Source organism: Chiloscyllium plagiosum, chromosome 5, assembly GCF_004010195.1.
Source record: "Chiloscyllium plagiosum isolate BGI_BamShark_2017 chromosome 5, ASM401019v2, whole genome shotgun sequence".
NCBI classification, from domain to species: Eukaryota; Metazoa; Chordata; class Chondrichthyes; order Orectolobiformes; family Hemiscylliidae; genus Chiloscyllium; species Chiloscyllium plagiosum.
In genome coordinates, this window is record NC_057714.1 from 63,410,243 (window position 1) to 63,436,029 (window position 25,787).

General features: G+C 39.0%; 1 protein-coding gene across 18 annotated transcripts in view; it reads right to left on the minus strand.

Moving 5' to 3' along the window:
- Nucleotides 1-25,787, minus strand: part of tbc1d5 (TBC1 domain family, member 5) — a 519,702-nt gene that overhangs the window by 139,248 nt on the left and 354,667 nt on the right. For all 18 annotated transcript variants that reach the window (XM_043690204.1, XM_043690195.1, XM_043690203.1 and 15 more), the window contains 2 exons: nt 6,407-6,549; nt 4,182-4,288 (listed from right to left, as the gene is read on the minus strand). In XM_043690204.1, the coding sequence (XP_043546139.1) occupies nt 4,182-4,288; nt 6,407-6,549 (250 nt within the window). The remainder of the gene's footprint in view (nt 1-4,181; nt 4,289-6,406; nt 6,550-25,787) is intronic.

Here is a 25,787-nt window from a genome sequence, read left to right on the forward strand (position 1 = left end):
GAAACTAGTGTACTGACAAAAAAAAAAGTTTCTTCAGATTACATGGTTCTGGATTTGCTTCTACTTGAGCCAACAATGTTCCCCAAGTAGAAACAAATGCAGCAATTTAGGGAAAAAGGTAGGTTTCGTATAAAAGCTAGGCCCATAGAAATAGGATCAGGAGTAGGCTGTGTGGCCCATTGATCCTGCTATGCCATTCAGTAAGATCATAGCAGCTCTGACGTTCCTCAGTTCAGTGTCCTAATTCCCCTACTGATTAAAGCTCCATGTATCTTAGACTTATTACACTAGGACTCTGCCCCAACCACTCTCTCTGACAAGGAGCTCAAAGATTCTCAACACTCAGAAGAAATTCTTCCTCATCTCAGTCTTAAGTTGGTGCCCCTTTATCCTGAGACTGTGCTCTCTGGCCCTAGAATCACCCATCAGGGGAAACTTCCTCTCAGCATTTACCCTGTCAAGTGCTTCAAGAATTTTATGTTTCAATGACATGACCTCTCAATTCTTCTAAACTGCAGTGAGTAAAGACCCAACCTGTTTAATCTTTGCTCATAGGACAATCTCTCCACACCAGGCAACATCGTATCGAACCTTCTTTGAACTGCCTGCAATGAAATGATAAGTTTCCTTAAATAGCATTCCCGATTACCAGCTGCACCTGTGTGCTAGCCTTTTAGCTTTTGTGTTATATACAAGTATCCCCTAAGATCCCTGATATTGCAGCTTTCTCCAGATTTTAAAATCATATTATGTTCTTTGTTCTTCCTTCCAAAATAAACAACTTCCCATTTTCCCACATTAAACTATTTGCCAACATTCTGTCTGCTTACTTAAGCTATTACTACCTCTCTGTAAATGGTTTGTATCCCTCTTGCAACCTGCCTTTCCACCTACCTAGTGTCATCTGTAAATTTAGCTACAGTACATTTGCTTCCTTCCTCCAAGTCGTAACTATATATTGGAAACAGTTGCAGTCACAGCACTGATTCCTGAGGGGCCCCACTGGTCACGGGTCACCAACCCTCATTCTCACTCACTGTTTCTTGCCCATGAACCAATTCTCAGTCCATGCAAAATATCGTGGATGCTAGAAACATAAAATAAAGTTCTGATGAAATTTAGCAAGTCTGGCAGTCTCTGCAGAGAGAGAGACACACAGTTAACATTTCACGTCCGAGTTGACTCCAGAAGTCTTCAGTACCTCTTCAGTTCTGAACTCGTGCAAGGGTTCCATAGATGACGCTAAGCTGAATGAAAACATCAACTGACCTTAGAAGGAACTGGACAGTAAGGGACTAAACAAATCTTGGAAGGAAATTATGAAAAAAAAGTGGAATTGAAGTCTCCACTTATCAAGTGTCAGTGTTAAGAAAATGAATTAGTGCAGAAGGCTACAACATATTGTTCAGATAAAAGAGAAAATGGCTTGAGCTGGAAAGAGCAAAACTCCCCCAGTGCAGATTTATTCATCTCGTATGAATCAAAATGAAATGACAAAATCTGTTATGTACAAAGTGATTAAGGAAGATGATTTTGAAGCTGGTTGTCAATCATACTTCTGTCACAAGCTCAAAGGACCCATTGGAAATGTTTTTCAATCAAAACAGAGGAATAATGAAAAATCCCTGTGGGAATGGAATGATGTGGTTCATGAACTGTGAGGAAAACTACAAGTCCAGGGTGAGGTGGTCATGTGACCACTTCACATGTATTCCGTTTATTTTAGAATTTTTGTCCATGTTTACTGCCTGGTGTCTAGACTGTTTCTGGTTGTTCATCAGCTCCTCTCTTTAAAATTTAAATTTAAGATATCCCATATCAGTTTTTAAAGTCTGGACCTGCTGCTTCATGCAGCACATCTCATCTTTTTGTTCTTCAGATTGCAGTGGGGTTCAAACTTGCAATGTTCTTTTCAAGATGAAATTCCAATAATTCATCAGCTTGAGCTTTTGAATCCACATTCAACCAACTGTATGGATTCACCAGTAATTCTGTTTTGTGTTCAAGTCATTTTTCCTGATACTTCATGGAGATTTCAAATACTTGAAGTGCATAAGGTGCTAATTGAAGATATACCCTGATTGAATTTACTTCTACAACTTTATCATTTAGATGTTTCAAGTGGTTTATTTCCTGTGACCAATGCTCAGGTTTTTGGACATCAATGTGTACCACAGTGTCTCTCAATCTCCTACCCCTTAATCATTAGTCTCTTAAGTTTTGCCAGTTTTTACCAACTGAATTCAATGACCTGAGGGCACAGCTTTAGAGTCAAGGGAAGATCTTTTAGAACTAAGATAAGGAGAAAATTATTCAGCCAGAGAGTGGTAAATCTGGAATGCATTGTCACAGAAGGCTGTGGAAGCCAGATCATTGAATATATTTAAAACAAAGATAGATAAGTTCTTGATTGCCAAAAGGATCAACATTTAGGGGGACAAAGTGGGAAAATAGAATTGAAACACCTTACAGCCATGATTGAATAGCAGAGCAGACTTAATGGGCCGAGTGGCCTAATTTCTACTCCTATGTCTTATGGTCTTAAATTCCTCACTCTTTTTAGCCATCTGGTTACACTGGATTTCTGGTAATAAGTTTTATTTTCTTCTGTAAAGGCAGACAAAAAGTAATTGCTCAATATCTCTGCCATTTCTACACACCTCCTTAATAATGACCCCAGTTTCTGTCATACTCACTGAAAATGCCACAGTTGTCGGCCTGTTACCATTCAATTAATAACTACCAAAAAGAATAAGGTTGAATTGTTTACTTAGATTTTACTCCTTATAGAAATATCTCTTAATCTCTATCGTGGACTTCTCTTTGACACAAGAAACAAGATGGGAACTTGCAACATCGAGCATCACTTTGTACTACATTATGTTTCATCATCATTTTTGATGACTTGAAGAAAATCCTTTGCCAGTAACATTTGAATAAGGAAAGTGAGCAGTATATTTCATGTCTTAGGACATCCAAAAGTGTTTTACAATCAATTAATCATGCCATAATGAAATACAATCACTATTACAACATTGCTAATTAGTAACAGGAATAGCAATACGCCATTGAATACATAACCTGTTGAGTTTGTTGGTTTACCAGAAGTTACTCTGCTTTGCTCCAATATTGCCACAATATTACTTCATAAGATGTGAAAAGGGAAATAGGACCTAGGCTTAATTTCTGACAATGCAGTTCATTACTACACTGAAATGGCATATAATTAAGCGCTTTAAAGTACACGATTTTCTGAGTAACAGGCAACATTACTACCGCTGAGCCAAGATTGGCAACTCACTGTCACAAAAATGCCAAACAAATGAGGGCCACAAAAAGTACATGAACAATTATGGGTATTTCCTAAAAGGTAATTATTTGCATTTACTTATGGTCTCACTCTTATTTTTTAGTAAAACTACATTAGTTAGCTTATGTATTTATTAGCATTTTGCTCTGCAATATATGATTTGCTAAAAAAAATACACAATCTAAAATGTCTTAACTCCTGGCAAATAACTGATGGCAGTAGGTAATAATCTTCGGTGAACAGACCACAAAGCACAGGCTATTAACCATTCAAAATGGGTGAAAACATTTCCCATTTGAAAAATAAATTTAGCTCATGGGTATAATAAAACAAATATTGACTGCAGTTCAGAGGCTATAATTGATGAATTATTACCCCTCTGGTTACAGATGTGCCCTCAAATGTATAATAATTCAGAACATTTTCTATCATTTATAGAGGTAGCAAATGACCATGGTTGAACCAAATCATACAGCAGAAAAGACAACAGTTTCTGTTTTTCCATTAATTGATCCATCTTCATAGAATGTACTACAGATACAGTTACATATATTCCAATATAGATATTTCTTTGTTTAGGGTTCTTTAAATGCTGAATCTTAACACTAATTTCCTTATTACTTTGAAGTATGTAAGTTTATAATTCTACAATCTGTTGCATTGTACCAAAATGTTCAATCCTAAAAATAGTTGCAACTCTTATGTCTGAAACTTGGAATTATTTCATGAGTAATAGACATTTTAATGTTACATAATTTATCATTTAAAATGAGTGCCTGAAACATCAGAATTTCAGAGAGTATCAATGAGCAGTGTAATTATAAACATTTCTTTTCAATATAAGAACACACCTCAAAGAATAGTGTATTACCTTTGGATCCCGTAAGAAGAGTGCTTTCTGAATTAAGGAGTGTACATCATCTACAGATGGATAATGGAGAAGCAATCGAAGGCAGGTTTGATAGTTACTCGCAATTACTAAGGAAGGTTAAAAAAAAACAGTATGACAGTTTTATTTAAATAAATATGTATACACACACAAACAGATCTTAAGTAACTACAGCTGATGGGAAAATTTACGAATCAAGAAGAATATTACTCTACAAAGGCATTTGTCCATCAATTATGTTTGGCCAGAGAATCAGCGAGACATTCTGCATAATTTCATCACACAAACGTCACTTCAATGACAGAATGTGTTCACCAAGAAATGTTTGAAAAACTAAAATACTTAAAAATAATGCAACTTTTAACAGAAATCAATGTAATACGGAACCAAATATTAACCCCATGGATCATATACCTTTTTGCAATAATCTCAGGATTATTCAACCCATTTATTATAGACATTCGGTAAAGTGTCTGACAATGTTTCAGTAATGGAATATGTGCTATATTAAATCTATTTAAAAAGAGAAATAAATAATATGTATTCTCATTTTATGTATCCTAACCTCTTAACTAACAGTAGTAGTATGCTAGTAGTCAAGGAAAGTCTGGACATTTAATGATTATGAGCAAAAATCTTGAATGTGATTGAAACAAACAATTATATTTTATAGTGAGAACTACTTCATCATCTTCATTTCCTTTTTGATCCGACAGCTTGTAATTTCATACATCTGGTTTCATTTGTGAAGCACTCGCTTATCATGCTCACTCTTCCATAATACTTTTGTTCTCTTGTGACCATTTACTGTACTTTTTGTGAAAGTCATTAAAGCCAAAAACACATGGTACATTAATAATGCAAGTTAGTGTTATCTGAACAGCAAACTACATAACACTGCATCTTTACTAAACTTAAATGATTATAGTTTACTTACAATCTTGACATTTTAAAGCAACATTAATAAAACAGCAATTGAATTGGTCAGGAAAATGGTTTGATACTTAATCTACTAAACATCTGGACTCTTTGTAAATAGAAAAAAAAAGCCTTAAGTAATATAATTAAATCAGTAAGATATCAGTCTTTAAGGTCTGTTTTCCAGCTCATCCTCCAAGAATGTGTACAAAGCAGTCAAAAGCTATGCTACATTTTTAATGGCTATGATATGGGGCAAAATTATTTGAATTTAGTTGGAATTATGTTTCAGTCACAAGGTGGCAGGCTTCCACATACCAAAGTGTGTGTTTTACTATACCCAATATTCTTACTGTTTCAAATTTGAGTATACAGTATCAACCTTTTGGATCCAGTGGCATGACATTGACTGCTGTCTTATACAGTTGAAAGTTCTTACTTTTAAATATGTTTTAACTTTAGCATAATAATATTCAATAATAATATCCCGTGTGGCCTGACCTAGATATTCATGCCTTTTGCTTGTGCCACTCAAACTTTTCCAAAGATGAACCAGTAAGACAATGATTAAGATCAGACATCATATGAATCAGTAAGATGCTTTGTTCGAAAGTGATGTGAACATTTAGAATATCTGCTGGGTATGGACTCTTAATTCAATCAGCCCAACTTATCTTTGCATTATAATATATAGTAAAGCACCTTTCTCAACATTAGTGGGCCAAATAACTTGAACAAAACAGTCTTCCGGTATTTCTAACCATTCTGTCTCATTGAAAGGCCTTAAAGATTTCCATTTGAAGCACCTTGCCTTATATGCAGCCTCAAAGGTACCTGATATTTTAAAAATTCTGTCAATTCATAGCCAAAAAGGAAGCTGTTCTAGATATTTGCTGTCTAATCCCAGAAGTACAGACTTCTAAATAAAATGAGAGATCTTCATTGACTACAAGGCAAACTGTTAATGTTCACACCTTTGGGAAACAAGACTGTTAGTATATTATTAATCATCTCAGTCTTCACTTGTAAATTCTAAAAGTACACACTGGTGTGGAAAACCTGACTTAAAGAGGAAGTAATGACCCCCAATTTTTTTTCTGTAGTGGTCAAAAACTCAAAACTAGACAAATTATGTTTCAACATAATGCAATATCAATTCAAATTAATTACATAGTACTTTTTTAAAAAAAAGGACCTTTTTTTTTTAATCACAACATAAAGTGAGATCTTTTAAAGAAAATCTTTGAAACTAAGCTATAAGAATGTAAATTATGTATGCATATACTTACAAATATCTCTTATGTATAGCAGCATTGCAACAAAAATATAGTCAACTAAATCCAGAGTAACACTGTCAGCAAACAAAGTATCCCAGATCACCAAGAGATCCTGAAGAGGAAATTCTCGTCCAAACAAAAGTCTGACCCAACGACTGCAAGAATGAAATAGACATAATGTGTTATTACAAATACATGATTTAACAATCTTACAAACAATTTTGTAATTATATCAGTTCAGACTTTGTTGCAATATTCATGGAATTGAACTGCATAAAAGAAAGGAGCTTCAACAATTACCCTCCGTAAAATCCATTGAATTCTTGAATATTCACTGCATAACTCATTTGCTATTTCTGGTGCTGGGAAGCATAGGTATGAATTGGATAGTGAAATTTTGGATTTAACTGTCCAGTTTTCAGGCCTATTTTTACAGAAAATAACACCATCCTCCCTTGTACTAATTCAGGTGGCTGAAGCTTTTAGCTGACAGATGATGATGATGATTATAAACAAAAATCTTTCCAGCTAAACAGGTGAGAGATACTTATGCAAATGAATATAAATATATATCATGTAAGCAATGTTCAATAATTAATCGTTTGCGTTATTTTCAAGTTGATAATTCTTAGATGACTTAAGCTTACCAATGAACATACCATTTACCTTCTTTTCTTCCTCTCAAAAACTCTTAAGTGTTCAATTTAAGAGAGGCATACTCCTTTAATACATGCAGACCAAACCCTAACCATTGATATAAATGATGCAAATGTGGCACAGAATTATAAAATCAGAGGGAAGTATGGTAAAACAGAGCTTCCTTCTTTAACATAGTTTTGATCAGAATCTTTGAACACTCTCCAATTACTTTGGGCTGGAAATTTTAGGAATGGAAGGATTTAATACTTGTAAAAATATCAATGACCAAGTTTCCCTTCTTCCTGGCAGTTGTAAAATTCAGTTCTATTACTGTTATTTTATTGTAATAACACTGTTATGACAATGAACTCTATCATGTGGTCTCTAGCTCATCCATAAGGACATGAAGAAAATCCCCTTGAAGAGCCACTAGGTCCAAAGTCACCTTCCTCCTTTCCAGCATGTTACATTTACCACATGCCATGTCTTAAAACTACACACATTCTCTATTACAATGTTAATTTCTGAAATAAATTACTAAATTGGGATTGAGTGAACTGTTCTGCTTCTCAGAGGTGCCCTAGCAAGTCTGCCCCATAGCAAAAGCAATTTACTGTAGATACTGGAAATCTGAAGCAAACACTTGCTGAAGAAACTCTGCAGGTCTGGCAGCATCTGTGGAGACGGAATTAGAGTGAATGTTTCAAGTCAAACATGATTCTTTTCCACAGAATGGTAACTCTGTTTCTCTTTCCATAGGTAATGCCTGGCCTGAGTTTCTCCAGCACTTTGTTTTTATTTTAGTCTCTCCCATAGAATGACCATTGAAATGTTTCTACAGTTTAGTTTAGAACTTATCCCACTCTGAGTGCTGGCTGTGTTCTCTCCTACTGTTCTCATACAAGGTGAAACAGTATTAAGTATGACTTCATGAAGCCTGCATAATATGCAACTAAATTGGCATTAATACAGCTGATAATCTATTATTCCTGAGTAGTTAACATCAATAGAAATAACTGCAATAATGCAACATAAACTCTGAAGACTGCTCAAAGTATTCTGAGCACTGTATCATTGAAATATATGCAATATGAGTTTTCAGATAACTGTAAGATGCACTTCAAGGATTGGTCTAATGTGTTTAAAAATGGGCATTTAAGTCAAAATTCGGGAATTCTTAAGAATGTGCGTTAAAAATGATAATGTATTGAACATTCCGAGCATTTTTCCTTAAGCCTGCCAGAAAGCCCTTCAATGGACACTTTGCTCACTTGCTGCTTGGGGCTGCAGAAAATATCTGTGTTTGGTAAGCATTGTATTAGTCCATTAAAATAGCATTGGAACTACACCTGTATCCTGGAATCCCATTTTACAAGAATGAGAGACTACCACCTGTTTCTAGCAAGAATGTATGCTTACATCAAGCCTCAAAATTGGCAGCGATACAGTACAAGTAAGGAGGCAGTAAGAAGCTTTCTTTTATGATTTTGACTCAGTTTGTCCCATTTATGTTAGAAGATGGGATGGCAAAAATAAAACTGGTCAACCTTCTTGAACTTTGAAAGCTAAGCTGCTAAGATTATCCAAAGTCAAAGGCCTCATGACTTAACTCTGTGAGGTATAATACAAAAATAGATTCTGCCTTGACCTGCCATTAGGCCTTTTGTTACCAACAAAATTACAAATGCTTCAAGTTGTGAATGAATTCATCCCATCAAACCTCAGATGAAACAGGATCTTGACCAGATGGGCCAATGGGCTGAGAAGTGGCAGATGGAGTTTAATTCAGATAAATGCGAGGTGCTGCATTTTGGGAAAGCAAATCTTAGCAGGATTTATACACTTAATGGTAAGGTCCTAGGGAGTGTTGCTGAACAAAGAGACCTTGGAGTGTAGGTTCATAGCTCCTTGAAAGTGGAGTCGCAGATAGATAGGATAGTGAAGAAGGCGTTTGGTATGCTTTCTTTTATTGGTCAGAGTATTGAGTACAGGAGTTGGGAGATCATGTTGCGGCTGTACAGGACATTGATTCGGCCACTGTTGGAATATTGCATGCAATTTTGGTGTCCTTCCTATCAGAAAGATGTTGTGAAACTTGAAAGGGTTCAGAAAAGATTTACAAGGATGTTGCCTGGGTTGGAGGATTTGAGCAATAGGGAGAGGCTGTTTTCCCTGGAGCGTTGGAGGGGTGACCTTATAGAGGTTTACAAAATTATGAGGGGCATTGGTAAGATAAATAGGCAAAGTCTTTTCCCTGGGGTCAGGGAGTCCAGAACTAGAGGGCATAGGTTTAGGGTGAGAGGGGGAAGATATAAAAGAGATCTAAGGGGCAACTTTTTCCACACAGAGAGTGGTACAGGCATGGAATGAAATGCCAGAGGAAGTGGTGGAGGCTGGTACAACTGCAACATTTAAGAGACATTTGGATGGGTATATGAATAGGAAGGTTTTGGAGGGATATGGGCCGGGTGCTGGCAGGTGGTACTAGATTGGATTGGGATATCTGGTCAGCATGGACGAGTTGGACCGAAGGGTCTGTTTCCATGCTGTACATCTCAATGACTCTATGACTAAATGCTCCCTTTCAATCAGTGACTGACTTGCAACCATGAACATTTAGAGTTCAAATCTTTTTCTCCAAACAACTGACAATTGAAAGGATAGAATGCATAACATTATTGTAGTCAGTTCTCTCAGTCAAACACTTTGCCAAACAATATTAAGTTTTCAGAAATCCAAGTGAAATTACTTCAGATATAGAATCCACATTGTGTCCTCGATTCCAACAGACGTGCGGACTATAATCTGTGCGCATTACGACATCAACTTTGTGCAATGTAAAAGTGAGATACCTTTCAAAATAAACTGAATCTGTGTTGAATGGAAAAATATTCAACAACAACTAATGCTTAAGACCCCATTCTCAGTAAAGTGATATTATTGTTGAAGTTATTGATTGATATATTTCAAAGTATTGCCTTTCTTTTGGTTTCTTTTTATAAAGAAAAAGATTTGCATCTGTGTGACAACTGGCAATTTCACATGGGAAACTCAGCATCTGGTGTCCAAGTGAATGAAATAAGAAGTACGTAATTCTAAAACCAATAAAATTGAAGTATTGTGAAATTAACATAAAAGGACTGAGAAAGAAGTGTAAATTAGAACAAATAAACTTAACATCAGAATGGGCACAGAAAGAGAAATAAAGGGAGTAAAAAAGACTGAATTCAGAGCGATTGAAAAGAAAAACATGCCTCATTTTTAAAATACCTAATGTCGTTTGAGTATGAAAAAATGTGATTCTACATTCATAATACTTGAAAGGTTAATTAGCAACAATGAACTGTTAGTAGGATCATTACTAACAATGAACAGCATTTTCCATTCCAATTTTTGCTCTTGTCCACTGATATTAATTTCATTGTCACTTTTGGTGTTTGACCAGGCATTTGCTAAAGCTCATTCACACAGTCATATCACATTCCTCAGTCACTGCCTCCGACAGACTCACCTGACGTTGATTCCAACTGAAGTTTCATCCCTCCTGCTTTGAATCCACCCAGGATCACAGGTATCTCTGTAATGTTCAATGTTCCTGCTCTCACTCATCCAGAGATCCACACTCAGTGCTATGCGAATCTCTCTCCAACAGCATCATTACATGCTGGCTCAGGGCTGCACCACTATTCCATTTCATCCTCCGGCTCATTCGCCGTGCTAACCAGAAACCTTTTCTTTTCCTTTCCTTTAAGGCATCAAGGTCCACAAGCCACAACAGCTTTGAGATACCGATGGTCCTCTGGAACCTCCCTCCCCTCCTGTTCCCTCTCCCAAACCATCTCGTCAGGTATTCACCATCCCTCCTAATCTTTCGCTCTCCGATGCTGAAGATTCTGTACTCAACAAAGATTTGTGTTGAATGGAAAAACATTCAACAACAACTAATGCTTAAGACTAAAGACCCCATTCTCAGTAAAGTGATTCTATTGTTGAAGTTATTGATTTATATATTTAAAAGTATTGCCTTTCTTTTGGTTTCTTTTTATAAAGGAAAAGATTTGCATCTGTGTGACAGCTGGCAATTTCCTTGCCACCTTCGACAAAAAAGCTTTATCCCTCTGTGTCCCCGCCTTAAAGATTTCGGGCATAACATGATGTCGAGCTCTTATTCCGCCATCTTCGCCTTCCTGCCTATTTCTTTGGACAAGAATTCTCTCCTTGTCCCACAGATCCCTTCACTCAGCTCCAATACTCTCCATCCACCGGGACCCCTTCCTGTGACCAGCTCTCAGATGCCTCCTCCTATCTCCCCTTCGGGCCAGACCCCCATCATGGCACATCAGGCAATTGTATCAACTACAGTCACTGACCTCATTTCATCTGGTGATCTTGCCCCACTGCCTCCAAGCTGATAGCTCCCAGCCCCGCTCAGTTCGCTTCTACTTCCTTCCGAAAATCCACAAACAGGATTGTCCGGGCAGAACCATTGATTTTGGCTGCTCATGCCCCACAGAACTCATCTCTTCCTACCTTGACTCAGTCGTTTCTCCCCTGGTCCAGTCCCTGCACACATACATCTGTGATTCCTCTGATGCTTTACGCCAGTTTTGGAATTTCTCGTTTACGGGGTCCAGATGCCTCTTCTTTACCATGGACATGCAATCCCTTTACACGTCCATCCCCCACCAGGATGGTCTTAGGGCTCTCCGCTTCTTCAAGGAGCAGAAATGCGAACCGTACCCACCCATCACCCTCCTCCATTTGGCTGAGCTCGTCCTCACCTTCAACAACTTCGCTTTTAACTCCCCTAATTTTTTTCAGGTCAGAGGGATGGCCATTGTACCCACATGGGCCCCGGTTATGCCTGTCTCTTCGTGGGATATGTGGAACATTCCTTGTTCCAGTCTATTCAGCCCCCACCTACAACTCCTCTGCTATATACATGATATCATCGGTGCTGCTTCCCTCTCTCATCCGGAATTGGAAAGGTTAATTGATTTCACTTTCAACTTCCACCCCGCCGTCACTTTCATCTCGTCTATCTCTGAATCCTCCCTTCTTTGACATTTCTGGGGATACACTGGCCACTAATATCCATTATAAACCCACCGACTCCCACAGCTACCTGGATTATATATCCTCGCATCCTGCTTCTTGTAAAGACCCCATTCCATTCTCTCAGTTCCGCCATCTCCACAGTTTTTGTTCTGATGAGGCAAACTTTGACATTTCAGAGGCTTCCTTGTCGATCTTCTTCCCTAGCACTGTTGTCAACAGGGCCCTCAACCAGGTCTGACCCATCTCCCACACTTCTGCCTCACCACTTTTCTTTCTTGCCTCAACAGCAAAAGGATTTCTCTTAAACTTACCTACCATCTCACCAGCATCCACATCAACCACCATTTCTGCCACCTCCAGCTAAATGCCACCATCAGACACCTAAACCTCTCCTCCATTTCCTTGCCACCTTCGGCAGGACATCCTGGTCCTTTCTTCCTTCACTCCCAATACCCCTATGGCACCTTCCCCTGCAACTGCATAAGTTGTAACACCTGCCCATTTACCTCCTTCCCCTCAGTATCCAAGGGCCCAAATATACCTTCCACGTGAAGCAGCACTTTACCCGCACTTCCCACAATCTAGTTGACTGCATTTGCTGCTCACAATATGGTTTCCTCTACATTGGAGAAATGAAGTGTACACTGGATAACCATTTCACAGAACATCTACATTCTGCCTGCAAAAAAGACTCCGAGCTTCCAGTTGCCTGCCATTTTAACACACCACCCTGTTCCCTGGTCAACATCTTTATCTCAGACTTGCTGCAGTGTTCCAGTAAAGCTCAGCTCAAGCTGGAAGAACAACACCTCACTTTCTGCTTGGGGACCCTGCAGCCCTCTGGACTCAATATCAAATTAAATAACTTTAGGGCCTGAACCACACCCCCCCCCCCCCTTCCATGTCCTAGCCCCCATCCCACACACCAGGCCTTGTTATCACATAGTCTGCCATTACACATCACCTAATGTTAACCACTAATAGCCTCCGTCAATAGCTATTCACCCTCCTACCCAGATCATTATCAACTCCCTTTGTTTCTCCAACTGTTCTACTCTCTCTTTGGGCACTATCCCCATCTATCGTTTACTCCTAACACCCTTTCCCCAGCTTATGTTCTGAATATAAACCAACATTTTCCTAACTACCATCAGCTCTGAGGAAGCATTACCAGACTTAAAATGTTAACTCTGATCTTTCTTCACAGATGTTGCCAGATTTGCTGAGCTTTTCCATCAACTTCCGATTTTGTTTCTGATTTACAGCATCTGTAGTTCCTTTGGTTTTTATGAACTACTGGCGCATGGCTAAAATCACAGTTAATACAAGTTTAATTGAATAGTGCAGAAAACTTGAATAGCTCTAAAATAGGATTCTGGTATACTTTTGACTAGATCCAATTTTCTTTAGCAAATTTAGGAGAATGGTGCACCTGGACATCAACTTTGGAATTCCTATGTTTAACAGCATGCCTGTCCCCAGAGGATTTGGGGATCAATAATAGTGTGTGCTATTAGTTTCACTTCTATTTTTGACAGCAAATTATCATTCACTAATATATAAACCTCCTTCTAAACAAACAGGAGGTTTGGTCCTCAGTGGAGGCAGCATTCGAGAGGGTATTCAATGATTATTTAAGTAGAAATGGTTTGCTGAGATGTGGGGAAATGGCAGAAGACTGGCACTAGCTACCAGAACCAGTACAGGCATGAGGGCCATAATATTTGTTTTTGTTTGGTGAGAATTGCAGGTCTGAAGAGGTAAGAATTGCAGGTCTGAAGAGCTCAGTATTTTAAGATTATTTCTCATCTTTAATAAATTGCAATGTCATCCTCCCTGAGGTCTTTCTTTCCCCCGAACACTCAAATTGCTTGATCAACTTGATGAATCATTTGACTCTTCTGTCCACATATCTCCTTATGTGTGTATTCAGTGTCAAATATTGTTCAACAATCCTCCAGTGAAGCACTTTTGGGGGTGTTTGCTACATAAAGGTTCTATGTAAATTCAAGCTGTTGATGAAAACAGTTTTCATTTTCAATTACAACACATTTTATTATTTTGTCCTCAAAAGTACTTTAAAGCTTTACAAAAAGTCTTTGGCAAAAAGATTTGAGATCCACATGACACTTAGTGTGAAGGACAAGAAGTGCAGGCTAGACGTACTGTGTTTATACGCTACTAACAAATCTCCCTTGTTACTGCTCATCATAAAAGTCAGAGGATACGACTGGCAATATATCATCAGGGCCAATGATGTATAGTGATTGAATATCAATCAGACCATCATCTGATTGCTGGTGTGAAAAATAATAAAAATACAACTGTGCACACTTTTGGTCTATCTATCATGCTCGCTGTTTTGCATATGGTCAAATTTTGTAGTCAAAAACAGCTACAAATTACACAGAGCATGAAGGGATAGCATGCAAGAATGAAAACAGACACCAAAAAAAAATCAATCACAAATAAACTTGATATTTTTAAAGAAAAACCTTTTAGCCCTCTATTAACTCTTCCTAGCTAGAAAATACAACATTAATAAAATAATATAGTACGTACAAAAAAAATTTCCTTATTTATATTTTTTGTTCTTTCAGAAGTTCTAGATTTTTAATAAGAATCTTTCAACAAGTATTACTTTGTAGTTGATGTAACTTTACAACTGCAACTCTAACATGCACCAATGACTACAGTTTTGAGTAAACCAGTTTTAACCTGGATAACCCACACTAGACATTAATATGATTTTGTTCAAGTAATCTAGACTCCATAATTCAAAGTGTCAAAATCTAACAGCAACCATGACTTGTTTAAAATTAGGTAGAAAAAGAACTTTAGAACCTTTGAGGTTCTAACTATTATGATGAGTTTAGTTTTACACATCATGCAGAAATGAGTTGCAGAAAGATAGAAACAATTGACAGTAGACTGGCAGAATGGCTTAATGTCAATTCTGGAATCTGTCTAATGTTTAACCTGCTCATTGTAATTGAATAGATTAACCCCAGAGGCAGAAAATGAAAATTACCAGCAATGCTTAAGTGACAGACTGAGATGATGTCTTAATGTTGTCAATGACAGCAAAACTTTCAAATGTACTGTAATCATTCCATTGAAACAGACTTGAGCTTCAGGAGTCCAAACATAGGTAGAAGAACATGGGAATTCAGCTGTTGCTGTCAGTACCTAAAAACTTTGACAGGATGTCTTGTGGAGCTTCTCAAACTCTGCAACCTCCAACATAATTATGAACTGATGCCACTCCTACATTGATGGCTTGCTATATAAGCTCTTACAAAGTATAAAGCTTGCTGTATGAGATGTAACAAGATTAGTCGTTAATTTCTTAAAAATTACTGGACACTCTTATTTGCCCTAACTAAGGGTGTTTACATTTGGAAAGTGTTAAATTTCTCTGCAATTATTAAATAAAAATGTCATTACTTTTCTATTTTTTAAAATGTCTGTTTAACTTCATCTTAGCTTCTGTCTTTTGTTTCAAATTAAATGTGAAAAACCTAACGTTTCTGGTCTGATTTGTATAAATATTAAATATGATTGGCTCGTTACCTGTTCAACGTCATCGCTAGTGCTAATCCTAAAACACCAGCAATTTAGCAGCAGCTTTAAAGTTACATTTCTGCATAAAAATGGAAGAAAGAGAAAGGGAGCTCAAGTGTAAGCTGAACATAGGATACTCAGCAAATCAAAGAGAGAGGGAGACAGAGAGCTAAAGATAGATAGGGAGTACGCTCAAAAACTGAGGGGCAAAAATTCTTTTGTATAAAGTAAAAGAAAGAGGAAGAGAAAATAACTGGCCTGCTCAATATTTCATACAATTCCAACATCACCTCATCACTCTTAAATGCTATTAAAGGCAAGCATCCCAATGCCTTCCAATTACTTATCTTCCTGTCCCATTACCTTAAGGATACCCATATCAAGGTCCTTCTGATCTTTGGTAACTCCCAAAGTCCTACCATTCATCATGTATTCCAAGTGCATCGCATCATATTTATTTGGAATGAATTTCATTTGCATTGGTATCAGCCAGACTATTTCCTCCAGTATTCCAGTATTTGTCTTCACAAATCACCATCACCCACCAATTTTTGTACCATTTGTGAACTTATTGATCAACCCTCATTCAAGTCTAACTTGTTTATATATATCAAAAACAGCATTGACCCCAACACCAATCCCTGCAGAACCCCACTGCACACAGGCTTCAAGTCACAAAAATACCCCTTAACCACCATCATCTATTTCATGCCATTCAGCCAACTCTGGATCAATTAGCCAAATTTCCTTTGATCAATTACCTTTGCTATGAGTCTCTCATGTGGGGAAAAAAACAGAATAGCATTTAACTAATAATTAAATTACAGCATCCTATACAGTCAAAGCAAAAGAGTAATTATATCTTTGCTTAAATTATCTTCCACCTTTTCACAATGTGTTTGGAATGAAATTCCTGAGTGAGTGCTGGATGTGGGCACAGTTACAATGTTTAAAAGACACTTACATCAGTACGTGATTAGGCAAACTTTGGAGGAATACAGGCCAGAAGCTGGGACTAGTCTAGTGGGGAATATGTTCGATATGGACTGGTTGGACAGAAGTATCTGTTTCTGTCCTATATAACTTTATGACATACATTTTTCATACAATGGTTTCCATTATTCTGCACTAGTCCTCTGGTTTCCCTCCATGAAACTCCAATGTTTGTGTAGTCTTCATATTTTGCTTTCCTGATGTAGTCAGTGGCCTAAAAAAAACACTTCATTCATGGGATGTGGGCACCTCTGGCTAGGCCAGCATTTACTGACCATCCCTAATTGCCCAGAGGGTATTTAAGAGTCAGTCTGGCCACATGAGAGAGAGACCAGGTAAGGATGACAGATTTTCTTCCCTAAAGGACATGCGAATCAGGTGGATTTTTTCTGACAATCAATATTGGTTTCATGGACATAATCAGACCTTTAATTCTAGATTCTTTACTATATTCAAATTCCACCACCAGCCCTGGTCCCCCAGAAATTAATTGAGCTTCTCGATTAATAGTCTAGCAATAATGCCACTACAACATTACCTCCCACAAAAAAAAACTTCATTTTGCAGCACAAATAATGATGGGATAGTTGGATTTCACCATTATTCCTGAGTAAAACTGACAATTTCTCACATCCACACAGGTGCAATTAAATGCAGAAATAGAAAATGTGTGTGAATGATACTCTGCTTCTTTACAAATTATACTTTTCTCAACTTCAGTGTTAGAATCTGCATAGAGATCACTATCAGGATCAAAGGGTAATTGCCCCAGAAGACTGATGGAAAGAAAAATGAAGCTTTCTGCAACCATGCTTAACTGAAATTGTAAAGTAGTGAGAAATATTATTACTGCTGAACAATCACTCTGGCCTTGAAAAATAATTCTGTAAGTTCTGTTGAAAGAAAAAGACATGCTGCTGAAGCACTTCATCTTCCATTCAAGTTTCAATGGGAGGAACAGTGATATTCGTGCATCTGGCTGATGAGTGTGCTTAAATAGCATCTGCCTTTATTCAGGAATACTCACATTTTACCATGATGTGGAGGTGCTGGTGCTGAACTGGGGTGGACAAGGTCAGAAATCACACGGCACCAGGTTAGAGTCCAACAGGTTTATTTGAAATCACAAGCTTTCCGAGTGCTGCCCCTTTGTCACGTCACCTCGCGAAAGCTTGAGATTTCAAATAAACCTATTGCACTTTAACCTGGTGTCATGACTTCTGACTGTCTACATTTCACCGGTGTGCAATCATATTTCATAAGAAATTTCTTGTTGCAGATTTTAAAAATAGGCTGCAAGAAAGCACCTCTATGGGAGAATTTCACAGGTTGATTTTCCTGCCCTGTGGAACACATTTTCTGCCTCACTGTCAGTGATATCCTCCTGACGCTGATGACAGACCAAATCAATAGACCCTATCCCAAGTGGGTATAAAGAATCAAGTGGGTATTAAGCAGCCAGATAGTTCTACTCATCCCTGATGCAGTGTCCGCAATTCATCCCTCTGCTCATAAACCCTGAGCCAATGCTGTTTGAATTTTAAATACTGATTGCAAATGCATTTGACCTGGATCGCATTGGTATCCAGGAACTATCATGCACTGCAGCCTTGACCCGACTGCCATCCTTAATGAGTTTTAGATATCTAATTATATTATTCACTGATTTAGTGCCATTTATGTATTTTACTGAAATCAATTGGTATTCTATGCTCAAATTTAAGAATTGAAATCCTCTCAATCACTTACCAAAGAGTCACCAAAAAGCTTGCTCCTTTCACTTGAGCAAGAGGTCAGCTCCAATGAAGTTAGCACGGTCTTTGACTCTGCCTACCTGCCACATTGGCCATTTTTGCCTGGTTGCTTTGATTATGCTGACTGCATAACTCAGGCTCTTTGCCTTGTAATCAGATGAATGAGGTCTTTTGTGTGGTCTGCCGAACCGTTGTCCCGGGGTCCTCACCTCAACCACTCCTCAAGGTGCTGCTGACTGCCTGCCACAGGCTCCTTCCACTGTCTCCTCCTCCTCTAAGCCACAATAAGCTATCTGCAATTTGCTTGTTTGAACTATTTCCCTACTGCTAGTTCTCCTCATAGAAAAAGCACAGCAAAGAAATGGAAAACGTGAAATCTCTGAAATTTTTCTCTGTTTCCTGTTCAGCTTTCCTCTCAGTTGCAAGATCCAGCAGGAGATTTTACATATAATAATGATAAAATTATTATCAGAGGGTGGCACAGTAGCTCAGAGGTTAGCACTGCTGCCTCATAGTGCCAGGGACCTGGGTTTGATTGCAGCCTCGGGCGTCTGTCTGTGTGAAGTTTGCACATTCTCCCTGTGTCTGCATGGGTTGTCTCCGGGTGCTCCGGTTTCCTCCCACAATCCAAACAACGATGAACAGGTTAGGTGAATTGGCCATACTAAATTGTCCATAGTGTTTAGGGATGTGCACGTTAGGGGTAAAATGTAGAGTAATGGGGAAGGGGTTCAGGTGGGATACTCTTCGGAGGGTCGGTATAGACTTCAATGGCTGAAGGGCCTGTTTCCATGCTGTAGGGATTCTATGATCCTATGTCACAGATCAATGTTAAATTCAGAAAGACTCCAGAATGCCGATAAATCCAGAAAGTTTTCTGGATTTCCTGACATGAGGCAAAAGCTGCTCATTCACTACTCACAGCAAAAGGCATTACCTGTCTGTAGGTGAGGCTGGGAGAGAACACAATATGGAGAGATCACAAAGGTGGTACCTGAGGGAGTGAACAATAAGGAGTGGGGTACAAGAATCCCAGAGTCTAGAAACTTTCAATAGGTTTTAGTCTGGATAGGAGATGAATTTGGGATGATCAGCATTCAACATCATCAGGTGGGGTAAAAAAAAAAAGATTTCTCAGAATATATATTGCTATGGTCAGTTAGCTCAGTTGGCTGGATGGCTGATTTGTGATGTCAAGTAACACGAACAGTGTGGTTTCAATTCTCATGCTAGCTGATGCTACCATGACACCTTCTCAATCTCTCCCCTCATCTAGGTGTGATGACCCTCAGGTGAAACCACCTCCAGTCGCCTCTCTGTAATGAGAAAGCAGCCCTATGGTTCAGTAAAACTATGGTGGCTTACTTTTACTTTATACTGATATGCTGAAGTGCACAGGCAGTATAACTGCCCATCAGTATTTCATTCATTAATTTTACATTTTCCAGGAAACAAATAACGTGAAACTCATAAATAGCAATTTTTGAAATTTCCTAAAAGGAGATTTTCATTGGCCAAATAATACTCCTCCTGAAGTATAATAATTAATTTGCAACTTAATATTTCACTTTATTTTTAAGGAAATGAAGAAACTTTACTGACAGCTCATATTGCCCTTCCACGTTTCCCATGTATTTGCCTGCTTAATAAAATATGCATTTACAAGCAAGTTCAATTTTTCACAGTGGTTACTGAGCACGAGTAAACCATGGACTAAATTCTAACAGTTCGAGTTTAATTTATTATAGGCACAGTGAAAGGTGTTGTTTTGTACACTGTACAGGATAGCAGACTAGAGTGCAGAATGCAGTGTTAAAGCCACACAGATAGTACAGAAAGATCAACATTAACATTTGAGTGGCCCATTCAAAGGTCTGACAACAATGGGGAAGAAGCTGTTCTTGAATCTGTTTGCATGTGAATTCAAACTTTTGTATCTTCCGCCTAACGTAAGAGGGTGGAAGAGAGTAGAACCGGGATGGGAGGGGTCTTTGATTATGTTGGAGGCAGAGGGAAGTATAGATAGAGCCAACAGATGAAAGGCTGGCTTGCGTGAACTGGGCTGCATTCATTACTCTCTTAATTTCTTGCTGAGGCAAATTTCCTTCTCTAAAGGACGTTAGTGAACCAGATGGGTTTTTCCAACAATCGTCAATTGTTGCTGGTTATTAGTAAATTCTAAATTTCATGGTTATTAGTAGATTCCAAATTCCAGATTTTAAAACCTTTTTTTGAGTTCAAATGACAGATTCAAATCCAGGTCCACAGAATATTAGAGTCAAAAAGTGTGGGGCTGGAAAAACACAACAGGTTGAGCTTATGCCTGAAACGACTCTCCTGCTCCTTGGATGCTGCCTGACCTGCTGTTGTTTTCTAGCCCCATACTTTTTGCCTCTGATTTCCAGCATCTGCAGTCCTTACTTTCCCCAAAACATTAGCTGAGTTTCTGGATTAATAGTCTAGCAATAATACCACTAGACCATCACCTCCCCAAATTGTTAATAACCAGTTCATGTAATAGCATAATGAAAATTCTGAAATGGTAAGCAGTGTGCTCTATAGGATCACTTTGCTAGCTCTGTGCTGTGTAACACCCTGATGGCTACAAAGACTCCAGTGACAAGGAGTTAATTCATTAATTAACTACAACCTTTGTAGGAACCATAACATTTAACTATGCAGACGAAAGTGCAAATACTGTTCTTTCAAGTCCCTACTCTCAAAGAATGCAGTGGAGGCTGGCTATGCCTACGCTGTTCCTAATTATTCCAATTATCATGGCACACTATGAAAACTTGATTAATAACACTGAAGATATTGTTGTGGCAATTAGCCATATGGTTATGGGACTTTATTCTGTCACGATTTGGCCATTAGCATCTACTTATGTTTGTCAAACGTACTGCATCCGTGACAAGTTGAAGTTCCGCTCACCTTGTACAATCCCATGTGTGCTAAACTAGAAAACTGTTTATTCCTAGGAGTTCCTTGCATGAGTAAATTTTTCATGTTCATCCGGTCTTACAGGGGACAAATGTCAAACATGTCTATGACGACCCATCAAACTAAATGCTCTTTGCAAGGTGGCTTAGTAAATTGGCTGTCAAAATTAGACCATGTTCGAAAATAGGATTTGACCAGCACAATTATCGTCATTAACTCACATTTATTCAGCATTTCACCATTTACACAGTATTCTCCTGGGCTAGACTTGTTCTAATACTCCAGATGGCAATAAAAAAATCTGAGGCACAGAACATTGCACTGAAGTTTTTTTTATACAAAAAGTGCAAAGATAAATATCATTCTGGTTTTGTAAGCCTACAGATAAATTTTGTACTAAAGCAGTAAACAAAACAAAGTTTTCTTACAGCCAGCACTATCCTTTGCCACTGCGATCCACAAGTATGAAAAAAAAACTGTATTGTGGTGATAACTACTGACATGTAGAAAGAGTTGCATTAGCTTCTAATATTTAATTACTTGAAAATAAATTGGAGAATTCAACTTAAAAGTCAGGTCAATGGTTACTTCACTGAACATTGAAGCAAGTTAAAAGGGAGGGAGGAGTTGCATTGTTGGTCAGGGATGACATCACGGTCGTGCTAAAGGAGGACACTATGGAGGGCTTGAGCAGTGAGGCATCATGGATAGAGCTGAGAAATAAGAAGTGTGCAATTACATTGTTGGGGCTGTACTACAACAGAAAAACGAATTGTGGAAAGTTGCAGAGACAACAGGGCGGTAGTGATGGGAGATTTTAATTTTTCCAACATTGACTGGGATACACTTAGAGTCAGAAGTCTGGATGGAGCAGAATTTGTAAGGAGCATCTGGGAAAGTTTTCGAAAGCAGTATGTCAATAGTCCAAAGGGGGAAGGGGCCTTATTGGACCTGGTGTTGGGTGATGAGCCAGGGAAGGTGGTAGATGTTACAGTAGGGGATTTCTCTGAGAATAGTGACCACAATTCTGTAAGTTTTAGACAAAGATAAGAGTGTCATACAATCATAGAGATGAACAGCACAGAAACAGACCCTTCAGTCCAACTCTTCCATGCTGACCAGATATCCCAAACCAATCTAGTCCTACCTGCTAGCAACCGGCCCATATCCCTCAAAACCCTTCCTTTTCATATACCCATCCAGATGCCTTTCAAATGTTGCAACCGTACAAACCTCCACCACTTCCTCTGGCAGCTCATTCCATACGCGTACCACTATCTGCGTGAAAACGTTGCCCCTTGGGTCTCTTTTATATCTTTCCCATCTCACCCGAAACCTATGCCCTCTAGTTCTGGACTTCCCCACCCCAGGGAAAAGACTTTGTGTATTTATCTTATCCATACCCCTCATGATTTTAAAGACCTCTATAAAGTCACCCCTCAGCCTCCGACGCTCCATGGAAAACAGCCCCAGCCTGTACAACCTCTCCATATAGCTCAAAGGGAAGTACTAAACTGGGCCATGGCCAATTATATCAAAATTTGGCAGGAGCTGGGAAACATGGATTGGGAGCAGTTATTTGAAGGGAAGTCCACATGATATGTGGGAGGCTTTCAAAGATAGGTTGAAGATAGTGCAGGATAGGCATGTCCCTTTGAAAACATGGAATAGGAAAGGCAAGATTCGTGAACTGTAGATGACAGGAGAAATCGTGCGACTAGCCAAGAGGAAAAGGGAAGCATACATAAGGTCCAGGCAGCTAAGAACAGAACTGGCCTTGGAGGAATATCTGGAGAATAGGACCAATCTTAAATGAGGAATCAAGCGGGATAAAAGGGATCATGAAATAACTTTAGTGAGCAGAATTAGGGAGAATCCCAAGACCTTTTATTGATATATAAGAAGCAAGAGTGTAACTAGGGAAAGGGTTGGTCCACTAAAGGAAAAGGAAGGAAGGTTGTGTGTTGAACCTGGAAAATGGGTGACATTCTCAATGATTACTTTGCATCAGTGTTCACTGAGGAGAGGGACATGATGAATGTTGAGATTAGAGATAGAAGTTTGTTTACTGTGATCACGTTGCTATAAGGAGGGAAGATGTGTTGGGTAGGCCAAAGGATATTAAGGTGGACAAGTCCCCAGGAGTGGATGGAATCTATCCAGGTTGCTGAAGGAGGCGAGAGAAGAAATAGCTGGGATCCTGATAGATATCTTTGTAGCATCCTTAAACACAAGGTGAAGTGCCAGAGGACTGGAGGATTGCTAATGTTGTCTCCTTTTCAAGAAGGGTAGCAGGGATATTCCAGGTAACTGCAGACCAGTGAGCCTGATGTCAGTGGTGGGAAGGTTGCTGGAGAAGGTACTGAGGGATAAATCTATTCACCTTTGGAAAAAAATGGGCTTATCAGTGATAGGCAACATGGTTTTGTGCGGGAGAGATTGTGCCTTACCAACTTAATAGAATTCTTTGAGTAAGTGACCAAGGTGATAGATGAAGGAAGGGCTGTAGATGTCATACACATGCACTTTAGTAAGGCATTTAATAAGGTTCCCCATGGTAAACTAATGGAGAAAGTGAAGTCACATAGTGTGCAGGGTGTTCTAACTAGGTGGATAAAGAACTGGTTGAGCAACAGGAGACAGAGAGTAGTAGTTGAAGGAAGTTCCTCGAAATGGAGAAAGGTGACCAGCGGTGTTCCACAGGGGTCAGTGCTGGGCCACTGTTGTTTGTAATATACATAAATGATCTGGAAGAGGGTACTGTTGGTCTGACCAGCAAGTTTGCTGATGACACGAAGATTGGTGGAGCAGCAGAAAGCATAGTACACTGTCAAAGAATACAGGGGAATATAGATAGACTGGAGAGCTGGGCGATGAAGTGGCAGATGGAGTTCAATCCAGACAAATGTTAAGTAATGCATATTGGGAGGTCTAACTCTACAGCGAAATATACTGTAAACGGAAGAGCCTTGGGAAAAGGTGATGAGCAGAGAGATTTGCGAGTTCAGGTCCATTGTAGCCTGAAGGTGGCTGCATAGGTAGATAGAGTGGTCAGGAAGGCATATGGTACGCTTGCCTTCATCAGATGGGGTATTGAGTATAAGAGCTGGGAGGTCATGTTAAAATTGTACAAGTTTTTGGTTCAGCCACATTTAGAATACTGTGTACAGTTCTGTTCGCCACATTACCAAAAGGATGTGGACGCTTTGGAGAAGGTGCAGAGAAGGTTTATGAGGATGTTGCTTGGGATAGAAGGTGCTAGCTATGAAAAGAGGTTGAGTAGGTTAGGATTGTTTTCATTAGAAAAAAGATTGAGTGGGGACCTGATTGAGGTCTACAAAATCATAAAGGGCTTGGACAGGGTGGATAGAGATAAGTTTTTGTCATGGTGAGGGATTCAATAACGAGAGGTCACATGTTCAAGGTGAGAGGAGAAAAGTTTAAGGGGGATACATATAGAAAGTACTTTACACAGAAGGTGGTAGGCGCCTGGAATGCGTTGCCAGCAGAGCTGGTAGAGGCAGGCACGGTAGATTCATTTAAGGTGCGTCTGGACAGATGCATGAGTAGGTGGGGAGCAGAGGGATACAGATGTTTAGGAATTGGGCAATAAATTTAGACAGTGGATTTGGATCGGCTCAGGCTTGGAGGGCCGAAGGGCCTGTTCCGGGGCCGTGAAGTTTCTTTGTTCTTTATCTCAAACACAAGACCTAAAGTCTATAACCTTAGGTGGATCTACCATGAGTCAATAGGTAAACAGACCACATGGTCGCCAAAAAGTGAGTAATTTATGAGATTCACACACTGGTTTGAAAGAAATAGTTTCCATCCCAGTTAGTTAATCCAACTAGTACATGAACAAAGGTAGTTGCATGCAGCTATTACATGAAGTCTCACCTATTTTCTTTTTATTTGACCTGACCCCTATCCCATTAACTTGCTTACTGAGACTCAATAGCCACATTCATATGTAGAATGGTTACTTATGAGGCTGTAAGCCAAACATGGAATCCTGAGGTATGGAATAGAGGTGGTAGGTTGGATTTTCTCGCTGAAAGCAGGAATCAGAAAGAGGGTTCAATTCTGGTTCGCAAACCTCGCACCATCTCCAAAACAACATGAAAAACAAAATTCGTATAAAGGTTTGATTAACTGACATTTACATAAGGCTCAAAACGTGCAGTTCTGGTAAAGCCACAGCAGGTCAGACACCATCCGAGGTGCAGGAGAGTCGACATTTCAGGCATAAGTCCTTCATCAGAGATGGAAGGAATGGTAACTTTTATAAGGTTGTTGTAATGGAACAAGTCATAGATTGACATCGATAGGGGCATGAGGAGTGAATGGATGAAAGGATGTGAGAATTGAAAGCTAGGGGGCTTCATATTTAAAAAGCAACTGGGATGAACTTCCAGAGACTTTTCAACCAGCTTGCCACAGTA